The sequence below is a fragment of the Podarcis tiliguerta genome (genome assembly GCF_965153285.1).
Source record: "Podarcis tiliguerta genome assembly, chromosome: 2".
NCBI classification, from domain to species: Eukaryota; Metazoa; Chordata; class Lepidosauria; order Squamata; family Lacertidae; genus Podarcis; species Podarcis tiliguerta.
Genome location: NC_139535.1, coordinates 21,126,602 through 21,148,035, shown reverse-complemented (window position 1 = coordinate 21,148,035; position 21,434 = coordinate 21,126,602). Strand labels below are relative to the sequence as shown.

The 21,434-nt window shown below is 44.2% G+C and overlaps 2 protein-coding genes across 7 annotated transcripts in view; one reads left to right on the top strand and one right to left on the bottom strand.

The window, feature by feature from the left end:
- Positions 1–1,980: 1,980 nt before the first annotated feature.
- On the top strand, positions 1,981–12,249 carry PDHB (pyruvate dehydrogenase E1 subunit beta). The gene is made up of 10 exons (XM_083426424.1): positions 1,981–2,195; positions 3,495–3,602; positions 3,698–3,760; positions 3,919–3,954; positions 4,074–4,359; positions 6,407–6,517; positions 8,279–8,370; positions 9,270–9,411; positions 10,464–11,106; positions 11,484–12,249. Exons 1-9 carry the CDS (start codon positions 2,076–2,078, stop codon positions 10,607–10,609), a joined length of 1,104 nt encoding a protein of 367 aa, XP_083282550.1. The 5' UTR covers positions 1,981–2,075; the 3' UTR covers positions 10,610–11,106; positions 11,484–12,249.
- The window catches only part of PXK (PX domain containing serine/threonine kinase like), a 49,262-nt gene continuing 39,438 nt past the window's right edge, over positions 11,611–21,434 (bottom strand). The window contains exons 17-18 of one of the 6 annotated variants that reach the window (XM_083425657.1): positions 20,231–20,293; positions 11,611–12,713 (exon numbers count right to left, since the gene is read on the bottom strand). In XM_083425657.1, the coding sequence (XP_083281783.1) occupies positions 12,508–12,713; positions 20,231–20,293 (269 nt within the window). In that variant the 3' untranslated portion in view covers positions 11,611–12,507. Of the gene's footprint in view, positions 12,714–17,969; positions 18,002–20,230; positions 20,294–21,434 lie in introns of those variants that run through there. The other 5 variants (XM_083425658.1, XM_083425659.1, XM_083425660.1 and 2 more) reach the window with 5 other exon arrangements.

Genomic DNA, 21,434 nt, shown 5'->3' with positions numbered 1-21,434 from the left:
TCTACATTGTTGTTGACTCTTTGTATGGTTGCATTTTTTATTTATGAATAGTCTCTTGTGGATTCCCATGGAACATGCTGTTTTCCCCCATTTGATTCCTTTAATGAGCATTTTGAAAGGTATTTTAAAAATGTGAGGTTTCTGGTTTAGAAAAAAAAAACAAAGACAGAAAAAGAAGACTTTCCTTACCAGCATATTTATTTTAATTTTTTTCATGTTTTTTCTTGTGATGTGTCAACTGCAGTCCACCTATGCCTCGGAAGATGTGAAACAATGACTGGAATGTGGATTTTGTGCAAATTTCCTGGGTCAGCAGTGTATCTAGTTTCTTGGCTGGTGAACTGGGCTGGTTTGGCTTCTTTAGTAGTTGATGCTGTTTTCTAGCAACACCACTGATTGCCTGAAAATAACAATAGAATGTGGGTTCTGTAGAAATATTGTAATTTAACACATCATTCCCATCTTACTTAGTTGTAATGTTGACCTTGGAAGTAGACACTCCAAAGTGTTTTTCTGGAACAGAGTTTATTGCCTGGAACAGGTAGTTTATGGGTGTGAGGGTGTTAATAAAAGTATAATACAGAGGCCGTTTCAGTTCTGAAATATGTATCATTCTGTCATTCTCAAGTGTAAACCAGATGAAGGGCAGTACTGTACAGAAATCTCATAAATAATAATACTGAAATGTCTCTAACACATTCAGCTGTTTTACCAAGGGGTTGTTGGGTCTGGTTTTGTTCCGTTCCAGCTTTTGGCTTGTACCCTGTCCCATACAAAGAGCCTGCTGGATCAGACCAAAGGCCCTTCTTCGTCCAACACCCTGTTCTTACAATGACTAACCGGTTGTCTATGGGGAAACCCACAGCAGGACACAAGCACCTTCTCCCACAGCAAATCGTGTTCAGAAGATGCATGTTGCCTCTGACTCTGGAGGCTACAGCTATTGATGACCATATCCTCATTTATCTAATGCCTTAAAGCCACTCAAGTTTGTGGCCATCACTACATCTTGTGGTAACCAACGGTGAAGAAATATGTGGCCTTTAGTCTGTTCTGAATCTCTCATAAATCACCCATTCACACACATATATATATCTCCTACTTAAATACATGGAACCCCCCCCCCTCCACTGCAAGGGTCCTTTAATAGCAGACACAGGCAAGCTTCATCAGTGGAAGAAATTTCAGATACAGTGGTACCTCAGGTTAAGTACTTAATTCATTCCGGAGGTCCATACTTAACCTGAAACTGTTCTTAACCTGAAGCACCACTTTAGCTAATGGGGCCTCCTGCTGCCGCCGCGCCACCGGAACACGATTTCTGTTCTTATCCTGAAGCGAAGTTCTTAACCTGAAGCACTATTTCTGGGTTAGTGGAGTCTGTAACTTGAAGCGTATGTAACCCGAGGTACCACTGTACTTCAAAGGCTTTCAGGCAGCCACTGTGGTGCAGTGGTTACAAGACCAGGGCTTGGAAGACCAGGATTCAAATCCCTTTTCTCAGCAATGACCTTGAGCCAGTCACCATCTCAACTTAAACTACCTCAAGGGTTGTTGTGAGGATGATTATTATTATTATTATTATTATTATTATATTTATATTAATTAATTATTTAAAATGGGGAGGGGAAAGAATCATGTACTCTAACTTGTGCTCCTTGGGAGTAAAGGAGGGATATAAATGTGATAAATAAACAAGGCTTAACAGTTAACTAGTTCCTAGCCAGGTGGGTGGAATGAAACGCACCCCCTTCCCTCCCTAAGACATTTGACAGCCAATCCCTGAGCTTAATGAAGCTGCTACCAACGTCACCCATGAAGCGCACGGATTGACGCAACGAGCCGTCCATCAAACGGCAGGGCCCGCCTCGGCCTTATAAGTCGAGTCTAGCCAATGGGCGCCAGCGTTCTCAACTCATGGCGGAAGTGAGGCACGAAGCAGCGTCGCGGAAGAGCCCCCCCTGTCCCGTGCTGCTTTCTCGTTGCTAGGCGACGACGACGGCGAGCGAGGCTGGCATAGGGCGCGCCGCGTAAGGTTACGCTGAGACTCGCGCAGGGTTGAGGGCACATCCAAGATGGCGGCGGCAACGGGGCCACTGCGGGGTCTGGTGCGCTGCTCGCAGCTGGTGGCGGCCGGGCGCTTCGCCGGACTTCCGCGGCGGCGGTTCCACGGCTCTGCGGTTGCCGCTGCTCAGGTACGGGCGCTCGTGAGGGAGCGGGGACTGAGGCGACCTTCGGGGCAAGGTTATAGCGGAGCAGTTGCTGCTGCAGCAAAGCAGAGGTCGCATCCCTTTCTGTAGCCGGACAGAATTATTATGATATATTTGTTCATACGTCGCCTTCCCGCCGCCCCACTCTCTGCTTTAGCGCTTGAAACGGAAGGTCCTCTTTCTCCCGGGTGCGCCTTGGCATCCCAGCCGTGAAAGGCAGAAAAGGGGCACTCTGCACCTGCTCAGAGACACTGTTGCCCCTTTTACGACTACACGCTCTCTGACGTCCTCTTCTTCCCGCCCCGGTAAATACTATTGAAGTTACTGGCGAAAGCCAGGCCTCTGGCGTATCCTCACATCCCTCCTCTTTATTGCAATCATAATAAGTTTCCCCAGCCACTCTGAGCGGCTCCCAACTGAATATTAAAAACTTGATAAAGCATCAAATATTAAAAACTTCCCTAAACAGGGCTGTCTTCAGATGTCAAAAGTCAGTCATGCAGCTGTCACACAGTGAGCACCCAGATCCATGCTCAGATTAATCGATTGCTCAGAGTTCATTGACGGATGAGGGCTCTTGAGAGGAGTCACTGCCAGTGAAAGTAGACAATACTTAGCAAGCACCAGCAGGCAGAATAGGCCTTCTGGCATCACTCTGGAGATCCGTCTGGTGCTGGACAAAGGGACATTTTTGCACCATCCAACCAACATCCTATGTGGTGCAACAGAGGTTTTCTTTACAAATTTCAGTTAAGCATTGCTACTGCTGACATGGCCATGGGCCATGAAATTTGTAAAGAAAACAATCTTCCTTGATCTATAAGGGATGACTTTGATTTGATATTTAAATCGCTTAATGATCTCTTTTTGCTGACAGCTTAGCCAAAGGAAATCTACCTGGCTGTTTAGAATTGTCCTTTAGAATTGGCTTAGTGTCAACAGGTATCTCATCTCCAGGAACTGCTTTCAGGATCTAGCGTGGAGCTCACAAATATGCTGTGTCTCTTGGGAACATCCTAGCCAGACAGAAAATACGAATGTGACCCTAACCCTAAAATTTCCCACTTCTTTCGTGAGATCGTAGGTTAGCCCGAGACATTCATTTGCTTTCAGCCATGGAAGTTTCCAACCAAATTTCCTCCTTGATTATTGTGGGATTACACTAAAGCAATTTTTTTTTTGAAAAAATCATATCCTACCTTTCTTCCAAAAAGCTCAAGGTTCCTTAATAACAAAGAGAAATGGTTTGTGGATTGTGACCTAAATATGTTTTCTCATTAATAGGTGACTGTCCGTGATGCTTTAAACCAGGCCTTGGATGAGGAGTTAGAGAGGGATGAGAAGGTTTTCCTGCTGGGGGAGGAAGTTGCCCAGTATGATGGGGCATACAAGGTAAGAAGATGATGCAGTAATTAGGGCAGCATAATCAGTGCATTTCTTAAAAAGTTATAAATAGCAATACCACAACCCTTTTTTTAAACCTACAGATTAGCAGAGGACTTTGGAAGAAATATGGTGATAAGAGGATAATAGATACTCCTATATCAGAGGTATGAATTCATAATACATTTTATTTTTTTCTATTTTAGTATTTAATCCAAAAAAGTGCAATAAGTCGTCTAGTTTTCACGAAATATATTTTCAGATAGTTATGATTTAAATTTTAGTTTTCGTCACACTTTTTTCTTTCTCCCCCCCCCCCCCCCAGATGGGCTTTACTGGAATTGCTGTAGGAGCTGCCATGGTATGTACCTTCCATATGTGTATTAAAAAAAGCATCTTAAATACAAAATAGTGCCACGAATTCACCGTTTAAAAAGCAACTTGGGAATGGCTATTAACATAGCTACTTTGTCTTCACAGGCTGGCTTGAGACCTGTTTGTGAATTCATGACCTTCAACTTCTCCATGCAAGCTATTGATCAGATTATAAACTCAGCTGCCAAAACCTACTACATGTCTTCAGGCTTGGTACCTGTCCCTATTGTCTTCAGGGGCCCAAACGGAGCCTCGGCAGGTGTTGCAGCCCAGCATTCCCAGTGTTTTGCGTCCTGGTATGGGCACTGCCCTGGACTGAAAGTAGTCAGCCCCTGGAATTCGGAGGATGCAAGAGGTCTCCTTAAAGCTGCAATTCGGGATAATAATCCAGGTAAATGAAGCCAAGATATCTGTGCGGGTGTAATGCTAAAGTGTTAGCTTATTGGGTTATTTACTTGCATTAAACAGGGCTTTGAGTGTCAGAAACAAATCTAATTTGTGGCGTCTGCATCATGTTGAGCGTCCGATATTTAGCTGGGGTAGTGTGCAATCTTTCATTCCCTTTCTAGGAGGAGAAGAAAACAGTTTGGGTATCCTTTCAGATACTAGATTAAGGAAACATTTTTGCTTTTTGGATGATTTCCTTTTGCATTGGTTTTAAGACGCGGGTTGTTCTTAGCTATAAAGTTGTGTGTTTTGCCTTGGAAACCATTATGGCTACAGTGTTGTGTACAAAGGTAGCAAATGAACAACATAATTGCTCCCTTTTAGAGGAATTGTTCTTCTATTAGTGTTCCTTCAAGTCAAGCTGGTGTTCAGCTTGAGCTGAAGTGTGAGCTGCAGATGTTGCATTTGGAAATAAATCTTCAGCTCTCTCCTCCCCCTTCCAAAAAAAATAATATTGTAATGACCAGGATCTAAAGAGTTGTGCAGCGAGTTCCATGGTAACTCTAGAAGTACCTTTCATAAACAGAAGTCTCCCATGGAGCATATCAAACTACTTTAGAAACTATGGGGAGTTAAACTTAGATTGGGCTCATGTGTGCTGCTGATGTAAGCCTCATCAGTTCTTTGGATCTCAGCCAGTTTATCATTGTGCAGGCCAGAACAGACCAAAATAGTGTACATTCATTTAAATGCTATATTTTGGGTTTGGTCAGAATTATGATTTCATAGCAGTAGTGGAGGGAAGGGACTTCAAAGGACTTGGCATGGGTACAACAGCCTTAGAGGCGATTGTAGAGCAATCCTAGCTCTGCCGGGAGAGCAGCAGGACAGAACACAGTGGTCATAACTGAAGCTCTGACACTTAACACTAGCCCAAGGCAGGGGTGGTGGTTCTTGGTGTTGTGTTTACATATTTGGGTTTTGTTTTTTACTGTGCCAGCTCTGGAGTTGGACCAGCATATGATCTAGTGCGTCCGTGGTTGGCACAGCTCTGCCTCTGAAATTGAGGGCTTCCGGTTGGCTACTGCCTAAAGGCACAGCACTAGTGATAGCACTTCCATTCACCAGGCTTTCCATGACTATAGTGGGGGCCGTTGCAGCAGCAGGGCCCGGACATTGGAGGCCATCGGACTGGGATGTCCATTGGATCCCAGTCCCCTCTAGCAGTGCGGCTCATGGATTAGGACTTCAGGTACAGGAGGTTAGATTACAATATAGAAAGGTGAAGAATGATGTCTGGTGACAAAGGCATTCCCATCTGCTAATTTAGCACTGCTCTGGCTTTAAACGTTGAGCAGCTGCTCCCTCAACATTTTGGAAGCATTCTACTTTATCCCAAAGGGTTAAAAACAAATAAAAATGGGTGAGCTCAAAGTACTGAGAACTACAGAATTTTATATCCTTTGTTCATTTGGCCAGCTTCAATTTGGAAGAAAGCTTTGCTTGGCTGGTTGTTGTTTTTTTTGAAAGCCCTATTTGAACTAGATGAGCTACTTCCTCCTCTGAAAGAAAAGTCAGAGCCCAGTTCTTTTTTCCTCTCCTAAATTTGTGGCTGTTCATGCTATCAATTCATGCTTTTATCAGCTGATATGGGTCAGGTGACTGCATAAAGTTGGTATTGGAGAGTGAGCTGGGTCATTTTCCCATGCACACATCCTTAACTTCGACTTGGATATTTCAAATTGGTGTCAGCTGCATAATGGATGATGTCAAAATACTTGCATATCTTAGGCATCCTCAGGACTTTGGATCCTGTGTGCCTCGTCAGCACAGGCTGCTTAAAGCAGGACAAGTTCTCCCTTGGCATGTTGCACCTGCTGGATCAAGACCCAATCCCTTCTCCATAGTACCAAACTTGGAATGTGGGGGTGTTCTCTTCTGACATGTCCTAGGAGTCTTTGACCACAAAACTTATTATTGTGGCTCACTGGAGATTTGGAGAACTGCATCATATAGTTCACATGTACCTATTTTTTAAATTGCCTTTCTAGTTGTAATGTTGGAAAACGAGTTGATGTACGGTGTGCCCTTTGAATTGTCGGAGGAAGTCCTATCAAAGGACTTTGTTGTTCCTATCGGAAAGGCGAAGGTAGAAAAGCAAGGTATGTAAAACTAGCTGTTTTTACTGAACAAGGGAAGCCCCTGCTGTGTTCTTTTACTGTATCTATCAGAGAAACACTGTGCTTTCTTCTTAAAATGTGTTTCTTTTGCTTGCAGCACAATCCTTTTATGTGCAAAGCTACCCAGTGTTCTTCCCATCCCAGATGCATTTCCATTAATCATATATATATATATATATATATTTGCTTTCGTAGATTTTCACGGGTACAGGAATGCAGGTTTTGGTGTCCTCGGGTGTCTTCCCGTGTAGAAGTTGGGCTAAACCAGGGTGGCACCTCCGGATGCTGCACCCCCCTGCAATCCCTACACAGATCTGGCTGGCACAGGCCACAAAACCACAGCTCGCCCCTATACACGAAGCCAAGCCAGAGCACAACCAAGTGCAGTACAGCCATCTTCTCAGAAAAACTCTTCACAAAGTTCAAGAGTTCAAGACACGAAGGCTTTAGCAACTAATCCACACCTAATGACCCACCTAAGTGGGATTCAGGAAATCACTCAAGAAATCACTCAAGATATCCCTCAAGTAATTAAGGAACAAAAGAAGAAAAGGCACACTAGCCTGGGAACCTCCTCTCTGCCCAGAACATTGGAGGCTATACACCACACCTCCTCAACAGTATTTATAGGAACTCAAACACTGAGATCCTGCTCTGTTCCAGTAACAAGAAGCCGAAAGCACCAGCCTGAAGATGACGAGTGAGACCTCGTCGAAACGTCGCCTAGACACCCCAACTTTTACACGGGAAGACACCCGAGGACACCAAAACCTGCATTCCTGTACCCGTGAAAATCTACGAAAGCATATATATATATATATATATATATATGAAATTACCAGTTCTTCTCTGTGAAAGTGTGTGTTTCTCTATACATTGGGATTCAGTGAGAATGCCTTTTTTGTTTTCTCACTACCCAAAAGACCATCCAGAAGCTGAGTTGGCTTTAGAAGAGATTATGCCTTTTTTTTGAGGGGACGATGGTGAAGCTCTTCCTTGGCTATAGCACTGTAGGATGATCAGTCACATCACATTGTAAGCCCAACCCTCTATGCCCAGCAGCTTTCTCTGGATTTGTGAGGCACATGCAAATTCCATGGTTTGGAGATTTGTTTGCCACAGGTGGCCTGTCAGTGTCTGAATTCCTTCTGTCTTTCATTGCCGTTCTCCCCGCTCCTTTTATTTTAGAAGGTTCAATAATCACAGAAGGGCAAATATTTCTTTTGCCTAGTAAACTAGCTTTTTTGAATTCTACTTTTCCTTGCTCTCAATAAGTACACAAGTGCTTGGATAACTCAAGTTTAACAGTAATAAAAAGCACTGTGTTCTGGCCTTACTTGGCACTAATATGAATGAGGGTGTTTTCAGTGGAGACTCCACTATTGTGGAACACAATTCTATGGGGCATCAGGCGGGGTATCTGTCCTTGTAGGTTTTAAAAAGGCCCCAAAAAACACAACTCTTTACTGCAGCCTTTACTAATTCATGGGATAAATTTCATAATTACTGTTTTGACCTGGTTTGGATAATTGTTTATATCTTGCTGGAATAAGGTATTTAACATGCATTATTGCATGCTGATATATGGCTGTAATCATTTACCATTCTATAAAGGATCATAAGCTGTTAAAAGAAGTTAACCGGGTGGCGACTGCTAGATAATCTTCTGTTCTTAAGAATATGTCTGCATGCTAAAGTTAACGACGTTGTAATTCTCAATCCTCACCAGCCTGTGTGTTTCAGGAACCCACATTACCATAGTGTCTCATTCACGACCCGTCGGCCACTGTCTGGAAGCAGCTGCTGTCCTTGCTAAAGACGGGGTGGACTGTGAGGTATGTGTGTTTGTGTTGTCGTTCCATGAGATTACAATCCACATTGAAGAAACCCTCTTAAGCTTCTACTCCACAGCTAACGAAGTTGTGGCATCGCAGTGTTCTGTAAGCTACTTAATACAGATCGGTTCCACTGTTTTTTTGGCAGTTCTCTTCAGTGAACTTTGCAGAGCTGGGGCAAGTTAGCTACAGGCAGCAGAAGAGAGCGATTGCTTGAATTTCAATTCATCTTGCATGAGTTGAAGGGTTGTGTCAAATCCAAACCTTGCACTGAGAAGCTGAACTATCTGATATGTATAAATTATACCAATTCAGTATATGAAGCTGCCTTATCCCAAGTCAGTTGTTGTCTGCTATGACCTCCACCAGCTATCTAAGAACTCAGGTCTATTCTTGACCCTGCAGACCAAAATCTTTTTCTTTCTTTCTAACAAGAGGTCACAGGGGCTTGAAGCTGGCACAGTGCCACTGAGCTAAAACTTTCAATTTGGGGCACCGTTTTAATCAGGTAATACATCTTTTTAAAAGTTATTTTTCCACATAGCTCCTTATTAAAAACTGCAGATCACAGGTGCTGTTTTAAGGGGGATGAGGGTCCCCTATGTGCAAATATGTACAGATTTAATCAACCAGTTGACTTACATGGTGTCCAAGATTGGAGAATACCAGTTGATAGGAATGGCAAATAGGAAGAGGACTGTTGCGTTCATGTCCCGATTGGCCACTGTGAGAACAGGGTGCTGGACTAGACGGGCCTTTGGTTTGATCCATCAGGGCTTTTGTTATTAGACAGGTGGTGGCTGTTTTTATGCTTGTTTATTTTTCATAACCTGTTTTCTGCTCAGACGAGGCTGAATTTAATCAGAAATGATCTCAAGCCTGCTCTAATCTCTCTCCAGGTGATAAACCTCCGCACCATTAGGCCAATGGATATCGAAGCTATTGAATCCAGTGTCATGAAAACAAATAATCTTGTAACAGTGGAAGGTGGCTGGCCCCAGTTTGGGGTAGGAGCTGAAATTTGTGCCAGGATTATGGAAGGTATTTGGGATTATCTTGTGTCTGACCTTCTTAAAATACGTTGCTATTTTCTTGAGAAGCTAGAAATTAGATCAGACGTGAGGAACCTCTAGTCTTCCAGGTGGGGCTGGACTGCATCGCCCATTATCCGTGACCACTCTTCATGCTGACAGAGGCTGGTGGCAAGTTCGAGGGCCACAGGCTCCCTGTCCCAAGTTTAGGTCCTTGAATTGAATTTGCTCCAATTTTTTGCCCAAAGTACAATTATTTAATCTGCTGCAATGCAGGACCATCCCATTTGTAGTAGCAGCCTTCTCTCCCACTTAAAAGGAAAATGTATTCTTAGAGCAGCGGGTCATCCATGAGCCCACAGCTTTATAAAACCCTACTGTACAAACCCAATGGAGTTTATTGCATTATAGATTGCAGGTAGGCTATTCCACAAACTGCATGGAATAAGCATCTTCTGTTCTTCTCCCTACAACGTTCCCTACAACTACACTGGAGAGCCAGTGTGGTGTAGTGATTAAGAGCGATAGACTCGTAATCTGGGGAACCGGGTTCGCGTCTCCGCTCCTCCACATGCAGCTGCTGGGTGACCTTGGGCCAGTCACACTTCTTTGAAGTCTCTCAGCCTCACTCGCCTCACAGAGTGTTTGTTGTGGGGGAGGAAGGGAAAGGAGAATGGTAGCCACTTTGAGACTCCTGAAGGGGAGTGAAAGGCGGGATATCAAATCCAAACTCTTCTCTTCTTCTTTCAATGTGCCACCTTGCACTGCTTGAAGGAAAAATGGGCTATAAATGAAACAAGCCTACATGATCTTTGAGCTTGCTGCTCCCTTTACTTGCTTGCTGAAAAGCAAGAATAGGTACTTTTTCTTAGGCAGGGACTTAGTAGGTATTTTTGGGTTCACTGTCTCCTCATAGCCCTTTTTCTAAGCTAGAGGCAGTTATCAGGGTGGGCTGTAACCTGTCTCACCCCAGCCACTGACTATGTTGCCCGCCCACCACATCTTAGTTTGTACTGACTGAGATTTCTTCAGCTTTTGAGAGATGAACCTTTCTGCTTTCAGGTCCTGCTTTCAACCACCTTGACGCACCCGTCGTGCGTGTCACCGGGGCCGACGTTCCCATGCCTTATGCAAAGATCTTGGAGGAGAACTGCATACCTCAAGTAAAAGACATAATTCTCGCAGTGAAGAAAACGCTAAATATCTAGTTCTGTGTATATGCTGTATGTGGGTGTTGTTCTTCTGGAGTAAAAAAAAAAAAAAAGTTTGTGGAATGTATATTGCAAGCGATTGTATACATAGCTGGCCTTGTATAGGATATAGGCCTCTGGCAGGGCAAGAGCAATAGCTACGTTGTCTGTTGCAAGGCATGTACTCCCTCCCCAAGGGAGATGCAGATGGCCTAAAATTGTAATAATTGTAATTCTCTAAAGAACTCTCGTTGCAAGATGAAGTGTTCTGTTTATCATTGTACACGGTGATCAGGCTTGCTCTGATTAGGAGCTCTAGTATCTGAGGAGCAGTCTCTTGCTGCTCCTGCTCGTTTTGTAACTTACAAGGCTTGGAAATAAAAGTACATTAACAAAAAAGGGAGAGGAAAGTATCTTTCTGATGTGAAATGGTCCAAAATGGAAGCAGCCTGTGAGGAAACATTTGATACAGGCTGAATTGTCGCCTTTCAGAAATTAGTGCATATTAATGTAAGGCTAGGGACGTGGGTGGCGCTGTGGGTTAAAGCCTCAGCGCCTAGGGCTTGCCGATCGAAAGGTCAGCGGTTCGAATCCCCGCAGCGGGGTGCGCTCCCGCTGTTCGGTCCCAGCACCTGCCAACCTAGCAGTTCGAAAGCACTCTCGGGTGCAAGTAGATAAATAGGGACCGCTTACTAGCGGGAAGGTAAACAGCGTTTCCGTGTGCGGCTCTGGCTCGCCAGAGCAGCGATGTCACGCTGGCCACGTGACCCGGAAGTGTCTTCGGACAGCGCTGGCCCCTGGCCTCTTTGAGTGAGATGGGCGCACAACCCTAGAGTCTGTCAAGACTGGCCCGTACGGGCAGGGGTACCTTTACCTTTACCTTTAATGTAAGGCTGAAGGTGCTGCAAAGTATCTTTGCCAAAACCACATAGATAAATGGAATTTTAAAGCGTCCAAGACATTCACATTTTTCACCACAGAGGTGGCAATTAACATTCAAGCGTGTTCCCCTCCCAGCATTATTGAAATTCCATTAACATTTATTTTAATAAAAATATGACTGAATAATATAATAGGTTACATGAAATCTTATACACAATGACACTCTGCATAGTAACAAACACTGGTGTATACTCGACTTTAAAAATCTAGCGATAATCCTTTAAAGTGCAATTTAAGAGTTTGAGCAAATCAAGAAGGGCATCTTTTCACTAACATTAAATTATGGAGCTCTTTTGTTAACACCCACTTCAACAACACATCTCACATTGCTGTAAATTTTGGTTTGATGGAAACGCCCTGCAACTCCCAATTTAAGTGTAACGCAAGCTCATTACAAAACTTACTTGCTTGAATTACTCCTCTTTTAAAGCAGAGCCATCTTAGGTTAACAGGCCTTTCAATAGTATTAAGAGTAGTGCTCAGGACTTTACAGAGCAGAGAAGAAAGGGAGATCAAGCCTTAAATCTCTCACCAGTGTTAACTTTCAGACTGAGTGAATGTTTAGCATAATTAAAGCTAATTCAGTGCATCGAATCCTGATGTACCGGGTTTTAAACTTTCAGAAGCAGGTCTCAGAAAATGAACTGCTGTTGTCGAGCTATTTTTATTTCTATTAGAAGGAATACAACATAGCCAAAAACAAGATCTCCCCCCCCCCCCCAAAAAGAAGGAGGGTTCCTTTAAACCAGAATCGACACTTCACCCTCCGAAACGGCAAAGCAATTTGACACGGTACTGCTACTCAGTTAAGAGATTGTGCTAAGGGGGGGGGGGGAGTGGGGAGGAGCTTGAAATGGCTCTAAACAAGCAGCTGTAAAACAAGACGCCACCAGGCAGTGGCTATATCAAATAGTTATTTAAGATTTGTTCCTAGAACACAAGGAATACCCCAAGCTGGGTCGGTATGAACAGTTTCAGCTGATTCTAGGAGCACTGTAGTCACAGGTTTCTGTTTTCTTCAGACCTCCTTTCTGGAAATTCTGAATTGAGCTGAGTAAGGCGCCCCGGCTTGTGCTGTTGACAGGCCGCAGGTCAGGCTGCGTTGCCACATCCAAATTAGGAGGAGGAGGGGGAGCTGCTGGTGGCGGCGGCGGCGAAGGAATTGTCGAGGCGCCTGCTGCTGGGAAGATATTAGACGGAACAGTCAGAAGCCGAAACCCATGAAAGCAAGATACTGCTGGATAAAATGACGCATCTGCGAAAACTGCCCAATGTACAAAAGAAAAGAGCACGGTGGGAAAGCATGCAAAAAAACCAAAAAAACCAAGATGATTTCAGGTTAAAAAATAATAATTAAAAAATGGACAAGAATACATGCATACAGGAGAAGGATGAGAATAGATTAAAAGGGCAGGCACGATAAGTAAGTCACACTTAAGATGTTTTATGGTCCTTGCAATGCATAGTCATGTGGACAAGCAAACTGGAAGAGGAAATAATTATCATTCCAGGGCTGGGCTGTAGACCAGTGATATATTGCCTACGTCCCGTAGCTTGTGGGATGCAACCAAACAGCATTGGCTCAGCTTGTGCAAAGCAAGCAACGTTATTTCTAGATGCCAAGTAGAGAAGCATTGCAAGGAACATCTGCCTCAAACTGACCACCACCTAACTCAGTAACACGCTCCATCTTTGAGTTTACATGAATGCTGAGTGAAAGCTGGTGCCCGCTTCTCATGCACAGCTAAGGCAAGGACCACTGTTGTGAGTCTTGCTTAGATAGGCGCAGGGTCCTTATGTGCATTGCACACAATGGCATTTTGGTTCACGGTGCAAAATAAGAACAGGCATTCCTCTCTACGTTATACATTATCCCTGACAAGCACAGCAGTAACAATTTCAGGATTAGCTCTTCCAGGATAAGAACAGAGTGCCGTAACAGAGCTAAGAGGCTGCCATAGCTAAAATTCTCTCTTTGGGAAATGGGGTAGACGTAACTGCAGCACCTGATAGCCAGAAGGCTAATTTCTTTTTCAGTTTTAATCTACACCGATGATACACCCACCCACCCCCGAAAATATACTTTGGGTATAGGCACCAGGCCAGCATATCTAGAAATGCAGAATGGCACCCTGGAAAGAGCACAATTAAAAGCAACAAAATGTTATTTTTTTATAGGTGCCTGCACTAGTACCTATTCAGGACTTCACTGTTATCACTGGCTTGAAAGACAAAAGTCATTGTATCCTCTTAGTAGCTTGGTACTATGGAGAAAACCCACACAGTAGGGGTGAGGAGTCTGTGGCCCTCCAGATGTGGTTGGACTACAGTTATCCCTGAGCATTGGCCACGCTGGCTGGGCCGATAGGGAGTTGGGAGCCCAACTTCTGGAAGGCCACGGGTTTCCCACCACTGCCATATAAGGGTTGAATGGCAAAAGAGTTCACATGGGGCTGCTCTCCAGCATTTGTGCCCCTGCTGAAGTCAAAGAGAAGAATGCACGTGGAAGACTTTGGAGTCTGCTTGATACTGAGCGTTTTCAGGAATTCCTACAGAAGGTAGACAAGGTCCTCCTCCTAGCAATCACACATTTGTTGGATTGCCCTTATCTTCTCCATGTATGTAATAAAATGTTTTATCAAATACAGTCATACTTCGGGTTACAGATGCTTCAGGTTGCCGAAACCCGGAAGTACTGGAATGGGTTACTTCTAGGTTTCGGCAGTCGGGAATGCGCAGAAGCTCTGAATTGCAACCTGCGTGTGCACAGATGTGGGTTGCGAATGCTGCAGGTTGCGAACGTGCATCCCGCACGGATCGCGTTCCCAACCTGAGCGTCCACTGTATTATGATTGTCAGAATAAGAGATGTTTGAAAAGCCAGATTTTTTATGGACATGGGAAACTAAAGGTAACCAAACTAGACTACAGGTAAACAGAACATCCTGGCAGCTCAAGTCCTTTCCCACAGAGCAGGTAACCCCTAGGCAAGTGCAGAGGGCGACAGTGGAAAGGCTTTAGCAGGTTAGAGGTAGCCTGCAAGCCAAGATCAACTTTCCACACCCAACGCAGTTGCTGGCAACGTTGTACAACACCCTGTGTACATTTGCACCACAACAGCACCCAAACCCAAATCCTGCCTAAAATGTTGGCAGAGCTGCTGCTTATGACAGCAGGCATGGAGAAGCAGCACTGTATTAAGGTCCTTCTCCCAGGTGCAATCGCTTTTTCATCCTCCTGCTCCTTTCAGGAGACAAAAGCCAGCCTGACAGTCCCTATCTCACGGCAGATCAGCTTAAAACCAGAGAAGCCACATGTAGGCACCATCTTTGACATGCTAATGGCAGCGAGGGATGTGGTTTCAAATTCTTCATAGAGAAATCCCTTTGAAACACTTTCTCCAGCAACAATATTTCTAAATGCTTTGATTCAGTTGATAATCAGTTTAATGCTTGGGGGTGGGGGAAGGGAGCAAGCTCAGAGAGAACCGAAGAAGGCTGCAGGAAATAAAATGTACAGCATGGCGAAAAATGCATGATGGGGTGACAAAGGAAGAACATGGAGAGAAACAGCAGCATGCTACCAGCTGAGCAGGATCAAGCGGCAAATACATATTGAGTTTATTTAAAAAAACAAAACAAAACCAGCATCCTAAACAAGCACATACAGGTTTGTCTTTCAACCATCCCTGAAACATCTAAACACAGTAGGTTGCGAAGACGAGTAACATTCAGCCAAACAACCAAGTGAAAGAAGGAGGTATAAAAAGCTAGATACATACAGGTAAAAATGCACCGACCGTAAGAACCAACTGAGAATGCAAAATTAGTTGCAGGATGCTAGGAACAAAAGATCAAAAGCAAAAGGATGCCAAGGCGCGTTGCTTGCAATTACAGTGACAGATGAAAATGCCAACAGTCCAATGAAAGGCAGCTTTCCACACTTAGGAATTCACAAAGTCACCACCCTCAGTTACTAGAAATAGGACTTGGGCTTTTACACTGGGTACTTATGTTGCTTCACTGAACATAATTTTGAAATTCCAATTAGAGACTCTCTGGCCTTGATTTGTCTTTTCAGATAGCAAATAGGGGATGGAGCGGGGTGATCCAAACATTCTTCTTCCAGCTTGCGTGTCTGTTAGAATGAAATACTCCTAATTCTTGTTGCCGACTTTACGCCCGACTTCTGTTTCACTAGGGAATTGTGAGTGGGGTCTTGCTGCACCAGTGTCAAGAGCGCCCATAATATCCATTTAAGAGGGTGCAAAGACCACTCCCCTCCCTACTCTCTCTTAAAAGCATATACACCCAACTTCTATAGCAGAAATGCTTTCCTCCATGTGGAGGAATTACATGACTCAGGCAATATGAACCATCACTCATAAAAATCTCCACTTGAATTCCTAGAATTTCCTCCTTTGTTCTTTTACACACTACTCATATGAGCAGACTAATTGCTCAATCTGTTAAATCTGCCGATATTGCCATTTGCTGTTCCTCCTTTTTTTAATTAAGCAGTATTTCACTTGGAAGAATATGTTGATTGGCAAAAGCAAAGGAATCGTAATACTGGCTAGGAGGTCTGGTGCGTTCAGCAGAATTTCTGTTCCTCAGCCAATTCAACCCACATCTATTAACTAAAGCAGGCATCCCCAAACTTGGCCCTCCAGATGTTTTGGGACTACAACTCCTATCATCCCTAGCCAACAGGACCAGTGGTCAGGGGTGATGGGAATTCTAGTCCCAAAACATCTGGAGGGCCACGTTTGGGGATGCCTGAACTAAAGCATTAACTGCTTATTAGAATTTGCCCCGTTATAAATTATAGGACTAAAACGGAAGGGCAAACTAGCCACACTCCCTAGCATCAAAGAGGATGATAAAAGAACCTAATGATGTTCTTTATCTTTCTAGTTTGCATCCAATAATTTGCAGGTCCCCCCCCCCATTTCAGCATGAAAGATTACCGCATTTACGCGAATCTAATGCGCCATCAAATCTAACCCGCACCTCAATTTTCAAAACCTTGAAACCGATAAAGTATTTTCTGGCGAATGTAAATGCACCATCAAATCTAATGTGCACCCTGATTTTCGCGATGTAATTTGGCCATAAAAGGTGTGCATGACATTCGAGTAAATACAGTAATTACAGCCAACTGAAGCCAACAGCACCTAGCTAAAAAACCAAGGCTACTGTGTCTTTTTCCATCTATACCATCAATAAAGCCAGCTCGGTTCAAACCTGTTCACGCTTAAGCTATTTTAGCTCTAGAGAAATCTCTGTGTGTAACATCTCCCACTACCGCATTCCAAGACAGGTGGGTAGGGAAAGATCTCTACTAGCGGAATATAACCACTCCTGCCCTTGCCAACAAGTCATGCGCTGTTATGGAAGACAGCGAGGAAATCTGTGGCCTCCAGATGTTGCTAGCCTCAACCAGCTTGGCCAATGGAAAGTGATGGTAGGAACTGTTGCTCAACAATTTCTGTAGGACCAGATGCCCCATCCTTATGCTATAGAATATCCCCACAGAACTAAGGGGCTGCTCAGCTCTTTCGGGTCAACTCAGTGGCGTAGCATGGGTTGTCAGCACCCGGGGCAAGGCAAGTAATTTGCGCCCCCTGCAGTGAGAGAGAGTGAGTGAGCCAGGTAGGGGCAGAGAGCTGCAAGTGCGAGCGCCCCCCCCCCAGATGTTGCGCCCGGTGCGGCCGGCCCCCCCTGCACCCCCCACGCTAGGCCACTGGGTCAGCTTGCTGGCTGCAAAAACATGAGCAGCCCACTCTCACGTGACATAATTCATGCTACCATTGAAGGGCAACTGATTACTGCCTACAATCTCTCCTGGAACTGTAGATAGTGATCCAAGGTCAACTAGCGAGTCTCATGGCTGAGAGGTGGTTTGAACTTGGCCAAGGCATTCCACCTGCCTACTTGACTACATCGGCTCACAAATTTATTTCAGTTTAGGTAACACTTTTACCATCATGGGGATAAATTTTGGGGGGTTCTGCTAGCACCAAAATATACTGGACTGCCTCTTGCATTTCACCCACTCTTGTGCTTGTCATTTTTGTGTGTGGGGGGGGGTTCCTTCAAAGGCCAGTTCTTATTTTCCTTCATGCCTCCTTCCCTTACAATTCCTTGAGTGTCCCCCTGTATTACATATTTCAAAAGGCTGCAAAGGAAAATATTCTTTTCTTAACTGCTGTCAGCAAAGAGTATCACTTTGCCCTTTCATCAATATCTTCATAGAGACATCGATACTGTGGTTTGGACATTATAAAGAAAAAATGTTTATAAAGCAATCATCCAGCTAAAAGCTGAAGAGAGATGGCAAAGCGTGTTTTGGTTTGTTTTTAATGCACAGGTAACTTGTGAATAATGCTTTCCATTTTGGGTAAACATCTTTAAACATCAACATCAGATTACTTTACCAAGAATTCACGTTCAAAATGGCGCATGCTCTATTGAAGACAGCGGAAAGGAAAGAGAGAGAGAGAGAGAGAAAGAAAAGAGACAGGAAAAAGAGCACAAACAGTCAGTATTCTGATGTTAAGAGGGCTATTCAACAACAATAAGGAGATACAGACATCTGTTATTAAATACAGTTATGAACACAATGGTTAGACAAACTGGCCTGCTGGCATGTTTTTCTATGGCTTTAAACTGGGGTTCCCAAACTGTGGTCCATGGACCTCCGGTGCTGTCTGCAAGCTTCATTTAGGTGGTTTGTGGCCTGTCTGTGAAGAGTGACAGCAGCAGAAGCAGCGGTGAACCTCTGTCACTCTTAGAATGCAGTGATCAACCCAGAGGGTGAGTTAGGTGGACCAGAAGTGATATTGGGAGGAAGCTCTTAAAAGGAGCAGAGAGGATTAGCAGCTAAATTAATGCAAGGCTATAATTAAGAAGTTTAATATTGGTTCAATGAAAAAAAAATCATATAGCATCTAACAGAGTGCCTTACAATTACAACATGCAGAAAAATCATTAAGCGGTCTACTGAGACCTTCATCAATTTTCACGTGGTCCATGGGCAGGGAGGGAAGGTTTGGGAACCACTGGCCTAGAATCAATTGCCCAGATTCAGATCCAGATCGTAGTACATACACCACATACAAAAACTCCCCCCCCCCCCCCCGTTTGAAAGACTTCAGAGACTGGAGCTGTTTTATAGCATCAGACGATTCACTCCTCTAGCCTGTATTGCCTACTCGGATTGGAAGCAACTTTCCAAGCTCTTAGAAAAAGGCATCTTGCAGTCCTGTTACCTAGGAATATTTAACTGCAGGAGCTAAGAATCGAACCTCTGGCTTGCTGCAAGGCATGTATGTGGTCTATTGAACTATGGACTCCCATATGTCAAGCACTGTGGATAGTAGGTCCCTTTAGACAAGGTATCTTATTCACAATCCTGTCCCCAGAATCTAAGCAGCAGCAATCTTGAAATACATTTTCAGAACCCATTTGTCTTGTATAGAAGACATCACTAGAAAACGGACCTGAAATGGTCCACTGCCTTCCAAGGTAAATTCAGCCGCTATATATGGATTTGGTAAGCTCACGACAAAATATCAAAACAAGCAAGCAACTGTGCCCAAACTATATCTACCGAAGGGCTAGAGCCACAGAGGTTTGTGTGACGATCAATATCTGCCGCTATCTAAATAAATTAAGGAGTAATGTATCCAAGCAGGAGGAAGGAAATCCGTTAAGTCATTTCACTTCTGAGCTGCCACTCACCACACAAACACACAATATGCATTTATTATGTACTCTGGTGGAAGTTGTTCCGATGCAAAACACACAGTTTAAACCACTCACGTGGCTGTTTCATCCACCACAAGTACACGTTTGAGTTATCGGCTGCTCAATAAGGGTTTTTTTAAAATGCCAATTTGTTTTATTCTATTAAGAAAATGCACCGCTCAGGATGCCTAGCAATGTGTATGTCTTGTCATCTGAAAGTGGAGCAAGCGCTTTTTCAAACTGTTAAAAGGTGCAAGGGGGTGACACATAGACATGTAGTGAGACGGTTGGTCGTGCAGTACGGGCAAACATCCAAAGGGCCCAAACATATGGTGGAGCCAAGTAGTTTAGAGACAGCACAAAAGAGTTCTCTGGTTTCCCTTCCTGTCCCTTCCATGTGAAAGAAACCCACTTAGGGGGCTTTGACTGAAGCCTGCAAAAATCCCAAGACTGGATAGAGGAAAATTTGAACTAACAAACAGGAAGGAAAAGCACAGGGAAGAAGGCGGACAGAAGAACTCACCACACTGGAAAACAAGGAGGTATTAACCTGAACATATGAATATATCTTATACAGACTATTTTACTTTGGTGCTTAAACGAAGTCATCTCAATGGGCTGGGAATAACTTAGATTTAGCATCAGCAAAGGGGCCAGGCAGGCAGGATTAAAGGAAGTACAAACTATGAAGCACGGAGTCATCAAGTAATTCACGTTTATGCTGATAAAACAAGGAGGCTGAAAACAGTTTGCCAAATTCAAAGAAGAAACACAAAATCTGAACTCTCTTCTATGGTGATAAGGCAGAATCAAAAAGCTATCAAGATGCGTTTTAAGGCAAGTGGTATTATTTCCTGTCTCATAAAGAGCAAAATTAGTTATTCTTCTGCTTGGCAACAAAACCCAAGAGAGAGATGGGCAGGCGTCGTGTCAACTCTTTAACTCACCTGCTGTACAAGGTGGAACAGGGGAAGAAGGTGACGTCAGAGGTGAACTCGCTCCAGAGCCTGCTGAATAAGAAACACCCAGAGTTGCTAAAAAGGTGCAGTTTCAAAATCCTCTTCGCTGCTTAAAATGAGGCTTGCTGAAATAAGCAGCAAACCTACACACACAGGGAGGGGGCTGGGCCAACTGCACATTATACGTTATATGTGGAGGAGCATTTAATGTGACTTTAAAAAAACAACACACCAAGTAATAAATAATAATAGTCAGAGCGGCTAACATCATATAAATAACACAGTATATATAAAAACAGGCATCAATTCATTAAAATACGTCTTAAAATTAATTCAGACAAATTAAAATCTGGGCAAATGGCAGTTACCAGGTTAAGATTGAGAGCGGTTAATACTTGCCAGGATCAACTGTTTTCAGTGATCATATAAGGGCCTGTGAATAGGCTGGGAGGCCTCCTTCATGCTTGTTCTTATACAAAGGAAAATAGGTCAGACTGCCCCCCCGGCCAAAGGCCTGGCGGAACAGCTCCGTCTTGCAGGCCCTGCGGAAAGATGTCAAATCCTGCAGGGCCCTGGTCTCTTGTGGGAGAGCGTTCCACCAGGCTGGGGCCACAGCCGAAAAGGCCCTGGCTCTGGTCGAGGCCAGTCTAATTTCCCTGGGGCCCGGGATCTTCAGAGAGTTGTCATTTACAGACCGTGAGGTCCTCCGTGGGGCATACCAGGAGAGGCGGTCCTGTAGGTACGTGGGTCCTATGCTGTATAGGGCTTTAAAGGTTAAAACCAGCGCCTTAAACCTGATCCTGTACTCCACCGGGAGCCAGTGCAGCTGGTATAGGATTGGGTGAATATGATCTTGCTGCGAGGCAGATACAGTAGGAGACACTCAAGATCAGGACCACAGCAGGAGGGGAAGGGGAATTTAACTATTTCATTCTCTGACACAGTCCATGTGAAAATCCCACCTCCCCTCTACTGATACTATTAGTATCAGGAGGAAAGCTTCTATTACTGCCAATGAGAGTTTTCCTTCCAAAACAAAATGGCGGGCAGGGGTGGGGAGTGGGGCAGTCTTTTCCTGTTGGGAAGCAAAAGATTTAAATTTCTCCTCACTTGTCACAGTCCTGACTTTTAAACAAAGACCCGCCCCGGCAGCTATTTTGTTATTTTGTTTTGTTTTTGTTTTAAATAAGCC